This window comes from Dendrobium catenatum, unplaced genomic scaffold (genome assembly GCF_001605985.2).
Source record: "Dendrobium catenatum unplaced genomic scaffold, ASM160598v2 fragScaff_scaffold_133, whole genome shotgun sequence".
Taxonomy (NCBI): domain Eukaryota; kingdom Viridiplantae; phylum Streptophyta; class Magnoliopsida; order Asparagales; family Orchidaceae; genus Dendrobium; species Dendrobium catenatum.
This window is the reverse complement of record NW_021318595.1, coordinates 4646449-4661585: the sequence shown is the minus strand read 5'-3', so window position 1 is coordinate 4661585 and position 15137 is coordinate 4646449. Positions and strand designations below refer to the sequence as shown.

At 34.2% G+C, this 15137-nt stretch overlaps 1 protein-coding gene across 2 annotated transcripts in view; it reads left to right on the top strand.

Annotated features, from left to right (window-relative positions):
• The first annotated feature begins 7261 nt into the window (after nt 1–7261).
• LOC110093512 (meiotic recombination protein SPO11-1) overlaps nt 7262–15137 on the top strand; it is a 53805-nt gene continuing 45929 nt past the window's right edge. The window contains exons 1-4 of one of the 2 annotated variants that reach the window (XM_028699540.1): nt 7262–7374; nt 7459–7558; nt 10290–10354; nt 10571–10672. In XM_028699540.1, coding sequence (XP_028555373.1) covers nt 7302–7374; nt 7459–7558; nt 10290–10354; nt 10571–10672 — 340 coding nt within the window. In that variant the 5' untranslated portion in view covers nt 7262–7301. Of the gene's footprint in view, nt 7375–7458; nt 7559–10280; nt 10355–10570; nt 10673–15137 lie in introns of both variants that reach the window. The other variant, XM_028699538.1, reaches the window with a different exon arrangement.

Genomic DNA, 15137 nt, shown 5'->3' with positions numbered 1-15137 from the left:
CACCCTAGGATGTATGCGTGTTATTTTTAGAAACAAAGATAGCATAATGTGAACAAGCATTTATTATAGAAAGTAAATTAAGATTATCAATAAGAATAAATATTCAATGCACATGATTAATTATTTATTTAAACATCTAACGAACACATCTTCCTTTTTAAATGTAGATTTAACTTTTAGATATCACCAGTTGAGGGTGAAAGATGATCAGAAATGACTATTAATACCCATTATAGTCATTATCGGTTCTAATTTAGCCTTTTGGTATGACTATTATTATCTTGACTATATTTATGAATTGACTGAGCAATATGTTTATGATATATTTGGATCAATTTCACTATAGGAAAATTAGGTATTTTTGGTGGACAAAAGCCGCTAGGGGTACAACCGAGTCAAGCTGACTCGCGAACTGGCTCAAACTCGACTCATTAACAGGCTTGACGAGTCAAGCTTATTGAGCTCACGAGTCAAGCTTGAGCATGATTTTGAGCTCTATGGCTTATCGAGATCAAGCTCAAACAAACGTTTGCTCAACTTGTCAGCTCGCCGAACAGCTCACGTAGGTGACATTTTGGCAGGAAAAAAATCATAGGATAACATAGGCGAGAAAATGAAATCTTGACAAGGGAAAATGAAATCTCGAAGAGGGAAATTGAAATGAAAATGATGGAGCACAACGAAAGGCCTTAGGACGATGGAGCTCAAGATGACAAAATTTGGGATGGCAAAGCTGAAGAGTCAAGCGGTTGACCTCGGGACGACATAGTTCTGGACAACATAACTGATGGAGCATAACGACGGAGCTAACGAGGCTTGATGGTTGACCTTAAGACAATGTAGCTCGTGTGCTGCTAGCCTTCTTTGGATGAAGTTAGACGTGAGATTAGTCGAGCTTGAGCTTATCTTTTGAGCTTGAGCTCAAGCTCAGAATTTGGCAGTCGAGCTCGACCCGACCCATTTGCACTCTTAAAAGCCACTGGAAATGAATTGTTTCCTCAAGAAATATGGACTTTCCAACATATTTTTGATGGAAAATGACAATTTCATATCCCTATTTCCGTCAAATTCTTCTGCCATAGAATAATCGCTAGAAATACCAGTGGTTAAGCCACCAGCTATTTATGTCGAGATTACCGATGGGTATCACCGATGGAAAATCCATCAGAATTACTGGTAGAAAAGTTACAACTATAAAGGAAAGAATAATTTGTCGTATCATTATTTCCAGCGAATTATCCACCAGAAACCTGTAGCAAAAAAAAAAGCCATACTTCTTAATTATTCAACAATATAACAATCATGTAAAAAAGAGTAGTTGAAGTACATACTATATGTTGTTAGCGAGAAATAAGAAGTGAGCAAGAGTAGTTAGAGTACATACAATATTTTTGAACCAATTTAAAAATTATGTTTCAACTATCTTTTGAACTTCTTCTTTTATTGATATACTCAAATCATTAATGAAACTCATGCAAATTTTATATAGCTATGATTTACAAATTACAAAGGTTAACTCATACTTACTCGAGATATGTCTCAATTTCATCACAATTAAGCAAGGCGTGCAACGTGGTAGCTCTCATCTCCTTGTTAGTCAAATAGCGCACAGTGCTAGCACCTACGGGCTCACCACATTCGTTGAATGAAGCCATAGTTGAAGAATTACATAATTCTAGATGACCCAGATATTGAGTTATAGTACTCCTTATTAATTGTAACACCAGGTCAAAGTAATACGAGCAAAATTATCCAAAGTAATGTAGGAAAGTTACCAATTTTCTAAAGTAATGTTGCCCTCATTATAAAGTTTTTTTTTTGTAAATATATCATATGTACTTACTCATTTTCATAATAAATTTAAATCATTGATTAAATATTGCAAGAATACATCAATTTTTTTTTGGATTATGTGGCTCTGGAATGATCATTGTTAGAAACATGTACGGCATAGTCATACACAACTCTAGAGGAATATTATAAGGGGTGAGTATCATGGCCCAACATGACTAAGGTGAATCTAATTAGTTAAATGGAGTAAAACCATGCATCTACGCATAAATCTAATTGAACATTTCTTGATTCTGAGGTGAAGGTAGAATGTATACGATCGAAGTGTTTCTATGCCTCTACTTCTAACGGACGTGTAAGGGTACCAACTTATGAGATGTGTTTGTTATATCATCTTATATGTGCAATAGAGCTAATAGATGCATATAAATATTGCCATTTAGGAATTATGCGTGAGTAAAATATCATATTGATTGGTACATTCTTATGATTTATGTTCATCCCAAACTTTGGCTTAAATCTTGATGTATTACAATGATGACATGCAATCTCTATTATATCATCTTCATAGTATAACATGCATTCATTAACATAATAATTTATTTTTTTGTATATATCAAACCAAGTTTGAAAACCAAATTCTTAGTTCGATATAAATCTTTAAAAATTATGTTATATGTCAGATTGGTCTCATTAAGCAACCCAAAGAGCTGATTAAAACATTTATGGGGGATATTGAATTCTGTCTTGATGCTTAACATCTTCACATCAATAAATAATTCTGAGTGATCAGTAGTGCACCCCTTCTAAATTGGTTGTTGAGCAGCATGCAACAAATCATAAAAGTTCCACGCTTCCTTATTAGGCGACTCTTATGTATATTCACGGCCGGAACCAACCTTAATTTTTAGGGGGAACAAACTTATAAATAACTGTCAGGGGTTATTATTTCTCTTTGTATTTGACAATTGCCTAAGTACCATAGTATTCTAAAACTTTTAGGGGGACTATTGCCTAAAAGCCCTTATAATAACACATCTACATAATGTGCATAATTTTTCTACGGGGCAATCGCCTAAAGATTATAATATTTTATTTTTTAGAGGGGACAATTGCCTAAAAACTCTTATAAACTACCTAAAAAGCCATATAATAAATAGTTTTTAATTTTTTTTTTTTTGGGGGGGGGGGGGGGGGGCAATTCCCTCGGCGGGGGGGGTGGCAATTGTCCCCCTGGGAACTTTGGAGTTCCGCCCCTGTGTATATTGTTCAAATTGTGTCCCAGTTGCATCATAAATTGAGTCCTCTAGTATTCAGATTTATTTTTTCTCAATTATATTAGAACTTGTAGACGGGCTGCATTGAGAATTGAATTGTGGCTTGTATAAATTCAATACTAATATTCTGACATGAATCCTCTATGATATAGATCAATAATTAGGCCATAAGGTGTCAGGTGGATTTTATTTTTATATTTAGAACACGAACAATTAAACCTTTTATCCGAGAGAAAGCTAGGCAATTGACAGGTTGTGTGGATGAAAAAAATCACCCTATTAATGTCTTTCATTCTTATGTAAAAAAGTTATACATCCAACTCTTTTAATTCTTAATAATTGTAATATGAATAATTTATCCTATACATGCATAATATGAAGTTATTAGAGGGGTACATTTTTTAATCAAGTTATAAGTATTTTGGTCGCACTTGGTTTACTCTCCAATAAGCCAAATTGGTGGCACTAAAAATTATTATTAATATTATCTGAGGATAGCATTAAATTTACATCATAAGTTCATACTACAATATAGTGAAATGACATGTCCTATAGACCCTTTAATATTATCATTTTGTACTGAAGTTAACAAATGAAATCTGATAAATGAAATGTCCTATAGAGACTCTTAGGAACCTAGCTTTTGGTTGGCTAAAAGATGAATGTAAAATAAAATAGAATGTGAAATAAGAGGAATGATGGTTGACTCACTATAGGAAAATTTTGGTATATCGGTAGAATTTCTAGCGGAATTAAATCTGGCGATAAAAATGGTAGTATAATCGACGGCTATTTAGCTGGTAATTTAGTGGCGAATTTTTTGGTGGATAAATTGTCGGAATTGTAGAAAACCCGTTGAAAAGGCTGTCAGTTTTTGTAAAGTCGATGATAACTTTCGGTGAAAATGCGCCAGAAATTACATGCATGTAGCATGTCTTTATGTTCAATGTCTGAATGAATATTATATATGGATAATTTTACTCATGTTTATTGTGTTGTACAAAACATAAATGTTTTTTTAGCTACATGATTCCAGTTGACTTCTGGCGGAATATCCGTCAGAAATGGAGATACGATGAAAATATATTGTATTTTTGGCATAAAATTTTGCCGGAAGTTCCGGCGGATAAATTGTCAGAAATTTCTATCAGTTCGTGTCCAACAAACTTTTTCTGATGGGTTATCTGCCGAAACTTCCTTCGGAATTTTTCGGTGAATAAACCGCCGATAATAGTGGCTTGTAAACAACACATATCTTGTCCGACGGACTTTTTTATATATGGTTGCTGATATCTTGCGATTTTTATAGTGGCTAAAGGGTTAGTATTTTATTTTAGCAAGTGTGTGAAAATAATTTTCTTAGACATTTCACTCTCCAAGTGATAGTATATCCTTTTCTTATCTTAGAATTAATTAAACTTCTTTCTTGAATGTTGTTTTAACAAATGAAATGTGATGAATGAAAAACTCTTATGTGAATTAGGTATGATTTTTAAAACTTTTCTTTGATGATAAAAAAATACCTTAAATGTATTTTGATTTCTACATGAAATTTTATGTTATATGTCTATGAATTTTAATATTTCATTAAATCCTAATTTAATTCATGTCATAATTCATCACTCTAATTATGAATCTCACAAAATTAGTTACTAAATGATGTTATGAGTAAATAAATTAATGTGGTGATATTGTATAAGTATCATGTATTATACTAAACGGGTAATAATTTTACAAAATATTTATACTATTATATGATTTATATCCATTCCAACTTCCTATTGAACTCATGCTTTTAACATGATAGTTAACCTCATAAACCCATTCCTACACTTTGTCTCTTCTCCATAATAATAGCTCTTTGGCTCACTTCCTAATCATGTCAAACTTTGTGCATTCAACTGCCTTTACTACTAATGCTTTTGCAACAAAAAAAATTAAGAGATAGCACTGAATCACAGATGAGACGGCGGACAGACACACCAGCATGAGGCCATGAATGGCAGAGAACGGTTATATAACCACGAGAACGACAAACAGGCTCGAACGGTGGCGTTGAACCACGGGCGACGAAGTGGCAAACATTAGGAAGGTATAAACAAATATAGAAAAGGGCAAAATTAAAATACAAGTAGACGATCAGAAACAACTCAAAATATGGCTTCCCCCAGGGAAGTGTCTGATGATTTTTTTTGTAGGAAAAGTTTTCGCTAGAGAAAAAATTTGTCAGTTTAACTAACCCGATAAAAATTCAGCTGGCCATTCAGTCCGAAACCTTCCGGCGGAAAAAAAAGCCGATAAATATTGTCGGTTAGAACAAACCATCAGCCTAGCCAATGGATTGGTCACCAAAAGATTACTGATGGTATATCCCCCAGAAAAACGTAGGATTATTTTCGGCAAAAAATGCCAGTTTGTCTACCGATATTTTCGGCAGACATATCTATTTCGGAAATGCTGCCGAAAATTGCAGTTTTTCCTATAGTGTTTGTTATTTTTTTTATTGATAATATATTAGTCTGTTCAAGGACTAATGATGATTGTGAAACTTATTTTGGTTTGGTGTTAGATATTTTGAGATAGTATATATTATTATATGCTAAGTTCAAAAAGTGTGAGTTCTAGCTAAGGAATGTAACATTTGAAGGACATAAATGAGAGGTGGTGGAATATTTGTAGATCCCTAGAAAGTGTAACTATTATGATTTACTACATGTTGAATTATTTTCTATGACTAAAGAATTGCATAATCATTTTAATTTACTTCAAAAGGTATTTAAGCTTGAAAAAGAAATTTTCATCTACATAAATTATATAGTATTTTACATCTTGATATAGAGAAAATAAAGAAAGAATTAGAGGAAAAGAATTCTTTGTACATAAAGTTTGAGGAAGAATATGAATATCCTTGATTTGCATAAATCAAAATATGAGTTGTATTGTAGAATAGGATCACTAATGTGCACGAATGAAGACTTGAGAGAGAAGTAATAAAATTGATATGTTTCTCAACTATTGCACTACATTTACATACACAACCTAGGGCATTAGTGAATGAGATGTTTCTCAACTATTGGCAAGTCTAGATGGCTATCTCCACGAAGATAAAAAATCTGGCAAAATATGAGGCCCATCTTAGGCATTGACTAAGTCTAAAGATAAAATAGTCAAAAGGCCAAGTAACAATTGAAAGATTACTCACATTTAAAAGCTACACAAACTTTCAACTATATTGGTATTGTAGCTCATCAAGATAGTAAATTTACTATAATTCTTGTACGAGCATTAAGATGATGATTTTCTATTTCTTTTATTCCTTTTTTAAAGTCAATTAAAAAATAAAATAAAAGAAAAACAATGAACTAAATGTATACCTACGTATGCCATTGACCTATTTTAATGGAGTTCGATCTACCTTGATGCAAGAGGAAGGTTAAATGGGCACATATCAAATGTCAAAGTGCATGCACCAAAGGCAAAGATGCACAAGTTAAAAGCCAAAGTGCACCTGCCAAAAGGCCAAGCTATACTTATCAAAGGCTAAGAGGCACTCATCAAAGGATAAGCTACACATTTCAAAGGCCAAGGTGTAATCATCAAATACTAAGATGAAATCACTAAATACTAAGGTGCACTTATCAAAGGCCAAGGTGCACTCATCATAAACTATGGTGGACTCACTATAATTACTTGTACCCATCAGAAGAACATCGACTCCAACTTAATTGGTCACTTGTCCAAGCCTAAGTCACTTGCTCCAACCTTAGGGGTCACTTGCCCAAGGTTGGAGAGTCATTCACCATAATAATTCCCCAAAAAAAAAAAAAAGTCATTCACCATAACTTGAGGGGACACCCTCCTAAACTAGTAAGATCTACTCACCTATACCTACCATAGCCAATGGTTTTGAAAGGCCTACGACCTCTCATACTCACATGATGACTTTTCTTAGTCTAAGGAGCTTTCTATATGTACCTATTGATTCTTAACCCACATATCCAAGTGTTTCTATTATAGCTCTGACCACAAATTCCACATGCTTGTAACTATCTTGTCATTTTTTTATTCATGTTATGTTAGGTCAAAATCTAGCTTCTTTTGCCACGTCAAAATCTTATAAATATGATGTTTAAAAGCTATTTTTCTCATATCTAATTATTTTGAATATTTTATGCTGGCAATAAATTTATAAGAGCAGCTCTTTCTATATATATATCAAAACTCCTCTTTTGTATGGCAGCGGCTGTATTCTTCTTTTGGGGATCAATGGAAGGAGGCCGTACTGAGGTTCTGTGCAAAATAAAAGGTTAGAAACCACCTCGCCTTTTCTTCCACTTTCATATTTCCGCTTCCCGCTTCTGAGATCACCAGTCTTATCTTTACCTTGCAGGGTTCATCCGTGCCCTGGTTGTGGATATCGGCTATAATAACAGCCTTTCGGTCGCTGTAGATCGCCACCGAACCTACTGCTCCAATTCTTCGGGAAACTGGTCAATCTCTCAATCCGCCGTTCTTCTTAATTTTACGCTTTTTTTAGTTGTTGCATTTGTCAAGAAACACTTGTTTTTGCAAATGGAAGGAATTCAACTCCCTGGATGGATTCGGAAACTATATCGCTTTGAAAGCTGCTGCTAGATTTATTATCAATTTGGATTCGCAAGCGGACTCGTTAAACGGTCAAGAATTGCTATTTTAAGCTCCGTTTGTTTTATATATCGACAAACTCTACCATTAAACTTCCTTCTTCCACATGAGTCACCTTGCGAAATTTTATTTTGCGACATAATTATATCTCTGAGTTCTGTGAAGTCCATAAAATTGTATATCTTCAGGTTTGGTCCTGGGGATTGAGAACATAGGAGCGCCATTTTGAGATAATGCCATGTGTATGACTTGGAAGGGGTATCCCGTCATTAATAGCCTACATATGTAAAATAGCAACTGCATCTGATGATGTTTAAGCATTATTTAAGTGATATGTCTTATGAACTATTTTCTATTTTTGCATTCTAATGATTCTGCAGTCAATATACATCATACCTCTTGTTGGATCCAAATTTGTCCATTGATAGCAATTGATTTTACTAGCAAGTTTGGCTAGATAGAGCAAGAAAATAGAAGAGATAGTAAGTGGGAATGGAGAGCAACTAAGAAGTCATTTAATCTTTGTTTATAATAGAAATGACATGAAGTCTAAGATATGTCTCTTGACCCAGGGCTACCAGAAAGGCTATCTCTAGAAAAAGAAGGAAATAATATATGATTTAACAAGTATAGACTGGTACAAACATTTGGACTAGGTTGAAATGTACACATAGCCATATATTTTGAAGTGGATCTAGATGTCTCTGGTGAGTACCTTGGGTGGTTGGTGAGTTCTCGAAGTTGGGTGCTTTGGAAAAAGTTCTCTAGGATGAATATCTCAGGCGAGTCCATAAAGGCGAACATCTTGGATAAGTAGTGAACCCCTTAGAGTGAGAGACAATTCTTCTAGGTGAGTCTTTCATGCAAGTGGCTGTGAGCTGGGGACGAACTTAGATGGAGTCATGATTGTGGGCTCTGTGGGTGTGTAACTCTTGTAGCTTGGACTGGATATCTCTGGGAGGTGGATTGCTCCGATTGGAGATAACCATTGAAAGAGTGTTCTTCATAAGATGAGCACTTCTTCTAGTGAAGGATTGTTGACTTGAGTTCTTTGGTTGAATTTGCTCGTAATGTGTGCCTCCTTGACTGAGCTTCTCAGTGGTGAGCTCCTATAATGCAAGCTTCATTGGGGTGAGTACCTTGCTATCTTTGACCATGCTTTAGCGAGTGAACCTTTTTATCAAGCTCCTCAATTACGAACCTGCTTGGTACTTGCAGGTTATCTATATCAGCATGTATGGACATACACGTCAACAACAACATCAAGCCTTTATTCCACTACATGGGGTCGACTACATGAATCCTTTTTTTTCCATTGTGTCCTATTAAAAGTCAAATTCTTGTTTAAATCTAATAGATAAAGATCATTTCTAATATTTTCTAACCAAGTCTTTTTAGGTCTACCTTTACCTTTCTTAACATAAGTCAAATCTAATACCTCTACTTTCCTAACTGGGATATATATATATATATATATATATTATTAAAATTTACCTAAATCTTAAGCTAAAGCCCCAAACAAATTATGCCTTCATGGACGCCTGAGCTGTAGCAACTCTCTCGACTGCCTTCACTTCCAGCCTGCTGTCTTCCCCATAGTCACCATCGTTGTAGCCGCTGTCAGGAATCACTTGAAAGCCACATACCACCACCACCTCCTCTAATTATTTTGGAGTATTAATCTCATCTTTATAGTGATGAAAAACATTTATGAAAGAGGAAAATGACTGAAATAAATGAAGCAGATGGGGAGCTATTAGACTTCACAGGATTAGACAATTGAGAGACCAATTTGTTATGATGATAACTCAAATAAAGATCCTCTGTGATGACAGTACAGTTGATTTTTGAGTTGTTGCTAACTATTTCAGCTTCCTTTAAAAATTAAATGTGGATGAGTAGAGAACTAAGAAAGAAAGAATTTAGAGTTAAACTTGATGATATATGATACTTTTATGCAATTCCTATATTTAATATTATTTTGCTCTTGTAATATTTGGATTTTAATTTTATTTCATTCAATTTATCACTTATCAATTTACATCTTGTGCAATTTTTTGTTTTATATATATGCCAATTTATTACTTCATAGTTCAATCGAAAGTTAATATGTCATTCTTTAACATATTAATTGGGCATTATATAAGAATCACTTTTAACCTTTATTTTTTTTGCTTTACATAGTTTTTTTGAGGCTTACGCCTCAAAATGTCATGAGGCATAGCCTCGCCTCACGAACAAAAAACGGCTCAATACCTAATAGCGCAATTTTAAACCTTGGTACTGACTGATGTATGATGTATTTTAAGTCTATGAACATGAAAGGTTTGATTTATTGGGCAGAAGTAGTGAGCTACTACATTCTAGTATGCATGGATTACATATCCATACTCCCTTGAGGCTCTTTACTTTTTAGTTTTATTGATCTAGAAGACCATAGGGTTTTTGGTTTAAGGAATTTCTATAGAAGATGTCGATTTTATGCATGGATATGATATTACTATTTCTCACTTTGAAATGCTATTATCATTCATCTAATCTATTCAATTTTATCATGGTTTGGTGTAGCTTTTGCAGCTTTGGGTTATCACATGTCATTGAAATATTATCGCTTGAGAAGGAAGGGCATGCATGCAGATTGTGTATGTTATTTTTGCTTTACTGAGTCTGTCTATCATTTCTGCTTCTTTTGTTCTTTCATTTTTCCCATTAATCCTTTTGAAAATTGTAAAAAAAGAGCTTGAATTTGATTGATATGATATTTCAGGGCCTTGTTGTTTTTGGAGCTTCAGTTTCCATATTATATTTGGCTGGTCCAGTTTTATTTCTGTAGCTGACCTTGATGCTTTTCTTTTAAGACATTCTTCTTAGGGTTCTTATGATCATACAACAACTACTTCAAGAGAACAAGCATGGATCAAAAAGGGACATATACTACGTGGAACCATCTCTTTTCAGTGGTAATACTGCTATCTTCTGCAAATATAATTAGCTTGGGAACTTCTCGAACATACATGTTATAACAATTGTTTAATTTTGAAGACGTACTTTTTATCCTCTAAACTTTAGCCGTCTAGCTGACTGCATTAAATTTTTTTTTTTAGGTGTATGGCTTTTTATTCTCTTTTTTTGGTTGTTGAGAGATTCTCAGCGACCGCATAATCCCTGGATTATATATGGCTAGAATAATTTAAAAGAGCGATGAATGCCCATTTTGAACCAGTTAACACTAGCTTTTGGTGGATTGTTGCTGGCTACTCGATCACTTTGGTGCTCCTTATAGCATTGATGTCTGCTGAAAAATGTGAGAAGATATAGGGGTCATTATCATCTTCATAATTATTAGCCTTATTCCAACTAGTTGTGGTCAGCTTTTAAGTCATCTATAACTTATTGTTTTTCATCACCTGATGTTTTAGCTCTATCTTGCAAATCTCTTTTCACAAATTATAGCCAGGGTAGGTTTGGTATACATTTCCTCCTTAATCCTTCTTTTATTTATTTATTATTTTTTTCCTCCTTAATCCTTCAAATTTAATTATGATAACCTTTTTATTAGTGCATCTTTTATCTTTTATTGTACATATCTAAATCACTTAAGCCTATTATTCATCACCATACATTCTGTAGTTGCTGTTATCATCTCAATACTGTATTAACTTTTCATGCTATTTTTCCTACTTTTACCATACGTCTTAGTATTTTCATTTCAATTTCAGTTGGATTGTCAATGACTTTTTTTATTTATTTATACTCATATTTGTATAACTTAGCTAATCTAATTATGTTTTATAGGACCGATCTTCAAATATCAATGTTTTTCCTTATATATCACATAGTAATCTTAACGAATATTTTCATTTTAAGCACTCAGACTTTAACTTTTGATGTTAGATCTTATTCTCTCTCTCTCTCTCTCTCTTTCTATTGATTGATGTTTTATAGGAAGTTATCAAATTATGTCATGAAGTTGTTATTAGATTTTAGATTAACACCAATAATTTTGAATTTACATATTGCCATTTATTTTGATATTACATATATTATTATCACAGGAAATTACCTCTGTTTAAAATTGCGCAATAAGAGGCGCGCCTCTGCGCAATTTGACCCAAATACGCCTCGAGGCTTACACAATTCCTTCCCTGGCAGAGGCGTACGCCTCACCTGGTCTGAGGCGTGCCTCAGAGGCGCAATTATAGGTGAGGCATATGCCTCACCAAACCGGTCCCACCTACTTAAAATAAAGCCTCTTCTTCCCTTCATCCCGCACGGGTTCCAGGTGTTCCGAAAATTTCCCTTCCAGTAGCTCTGTTTGCGAACCAGAGATGCTCTCTCGCACGCTCGGCCACCCTTCCCGCCGTCTCTCCCGCCAGCGCCGCCTCTCTCTGGCAAACTTGAAGTGTCCGGCCGCCCTCTAGGAGTACTCCACAATCGATTTTAGGTATTTTCCACTAATTCCACTTGTCATTTAGATGTTTTTATTTTATGATAGAATTTTGCTATCATTTACCTGCTAAAACCCTTAAATTCTCATTTACGCAATTCTGTGTCCGTGAGGCTTACGACTCAGACCGCCTCGAGGCTTACGCGTCGCCTCACGGACGAAAACCGCCTCGAGACTTATTTACGCAATTTTAAACCTTGGAAATTACTCAATTAGAAAAGTGACTTATAATTGCAATAAATCCTCATAATCGAGGATTTTTTTTTTCTTCTGTGGCTCCGAAAATTCGCGCCCCAGCCTCTCTACTCACATTTTTTTTTTCGGGGGAGTTTTAACTAATTATGTTCCGGGTTAAATTTTTAGAAGGCAGATTGAGATTTTTGATAAGACACTACTCAGAGATTTCGCCCTCATTTTGTAAGGACTTTATGATTTGAGTTCTTGTTTCCTATAGGCGCAAGCCTTTATATTTAATTACCCTTTATAGTTAATTACCCCTCCCGTTCACGAGAGATAACTTTCGATTAAGGCTAGTCATTGATGAATATGTTGTACCTATAGATACATGATATTCAACATATGGTAGCATCATTGGTTTGGTATTTAAAAAGTTGATATTTGAAAATTGGAAATTTCACCATCTTACATTTAAAGTAGATAGTGGTGGGTGTGATGATGAGCCCGATCAAGATCCCATGGTTTCGTCGTCTCGGACAATCGTGGTCCATGGTCTACTTAGTCAGAGGAGATAGTCAACCCAACCTGACAGATGAATCTTTGGGACTTAAAGTTGACACTCTGGGATGTAGGATATTCCATTTTTATGTCATGGCTATGAAACTACATGATGCTAGAAATTAGCAGACCTTGTATACTTCTCAAAGTAACAAATGAAGTTTGGAATGCAATGAGACACAGGGCTGTCAATTTGTGTCTACGGGTTGTGTTCGGGTCAGACCCGAATTTGACCTGACTGTCTCTGACCCGACTAGGAGACGTCCCGAATCAGGTTTCGGGTCGATTCTTCGAACCCGAACCCGACCCGGATCGGGTTTGGGTCAACATGACCCGACGTGGAAATATTAAATGCATGAAAATTTTAAACTTTGAAAATTTAATTTGCCAATAAATAAATTATATTGAAGGAATCAGAGCAACACATAAATGAAAAATTACTTTGAAAATTTAATTTGGTAATTTACATTGATCACAAATTACAAACTTCAAACTAAATAATTTACAAATAAACTCAAATTACATTTTTTAGTTCTTATACCGGCTACACGCGTACACTTCATCTTGAACTCTTGAAGAATGAAGATATATCATAACCTATTTTCAACTTGAATTAACAACAAAAAAAAAGGTTAAACAATAAACACTTAAAGCTTAAAGTAATAAACAAATAAAAATGATAAAATTCCAAATAATGAGATTGCATAATTGTATAACTAGAAAGCTTTATTTGAATAGCTCAGGTAAGCCCTCCAAGTCTCTAACACATTTAACTACTATTTAGTCACCAAAATATTTGATTTTTCTAACTATTACCATCCAAGGCGGCAGTTAGGTAATCTTACTATCTCTTTTAACAATGATATTGATCAAATTATTACTGTCAAGGTTGTGGAAATCAGATTGGACAATAAACCATAAGGAGAATTTCACAGTTCGACCGGTTGAATCGGGGTCAAACCGAATGACGTAATAAATAATAATATTATTAAAAATGAATAAAATTAGCATTTTACAACCTCTAATATAATATGAAAATAATTTTTATATGATAGAGGAATTTGGAATGTGGTTTGCTCAAAAACTTGCTAAAATTTTGCACCTGAAGCCTTTGAGGCATTTTGACAAACATCTGAAGAGCATCTGGCTTCTTGAGAGGTGCCATAGATCGTTGTAGCTGGGAGATTTCCACACCTGCTTTGAGATACAGCTTGCTCTGTCTTCCATACTCACATCCAATTAAGAATTAAGAACATAATTAAAACCTGGGTTAATGTGTCACACTCTAGGATCTATATTGGAAGAATTATATCTATATTTCATTTTAAACATTTAATTAGAGCTTACCAATAAATACCAGAAAGAAACATGATTGCATTTTTGCCTTGTCCGGAGCCTTATGTCATAAGATCTTTACCCTTTTCTAAAAATATAATAAATCACGTAATGAGCACATTAGGGGTGTCAATATTTGACACGACACGAAAACCCGACCCAAAAAATCCGGATTGGACCCGACCCGAACCCGACCCGTGACCCGAAATTGACACCCCTAGAGCACATAGTCCAACAAGTAACTAAAATCTTACAACTGAAATCAATGCAAGATAAAAGAGAATAATATGCTATAAATCATATAAAGAAATATATACATCAATGTCTATACTAATTTTCTACATCAATTTATTCTTCTATAGTTCATCACATCTCAATCCATTACATCATCAGTCACAGTAGCAATCATAGCCAACATTATTAATGCCAGTAAAAATATTAGTATTATGATTAATAATGTTAAAAAGTATTCATGATAGTAAATCGTATTAGTGTCAGTTACAATATTAATACAATATTTATAGCAGTGTCAGTAATAATATTCAAATATTTAATGATATATCTTAAGAGTATCTTGATCCTGCACTTATGACTCCCAATAATAATCCCTTATAACTCCCAATCAATCTCCAACTCCTTATGACTTCCAATACTGAATCACATGTATAAGTATGGTATCACATGAAGTTATCATATCATGTATTTGATATCATTCGATACTTCATTTAAAATACAATAAAATCATATCAAATCGTTCAGAATGATCACATCTTTAATATTTCCACGAGGAAAGCTTATGAAATCAGGAGATATTGCATTTTTGACAAATTTTGGAGAAATAAAATTCGTAGAAATCAAAATAATTGAAAATAGAAGTAAGAAATTGTTTACTTACAATGAATAGAACA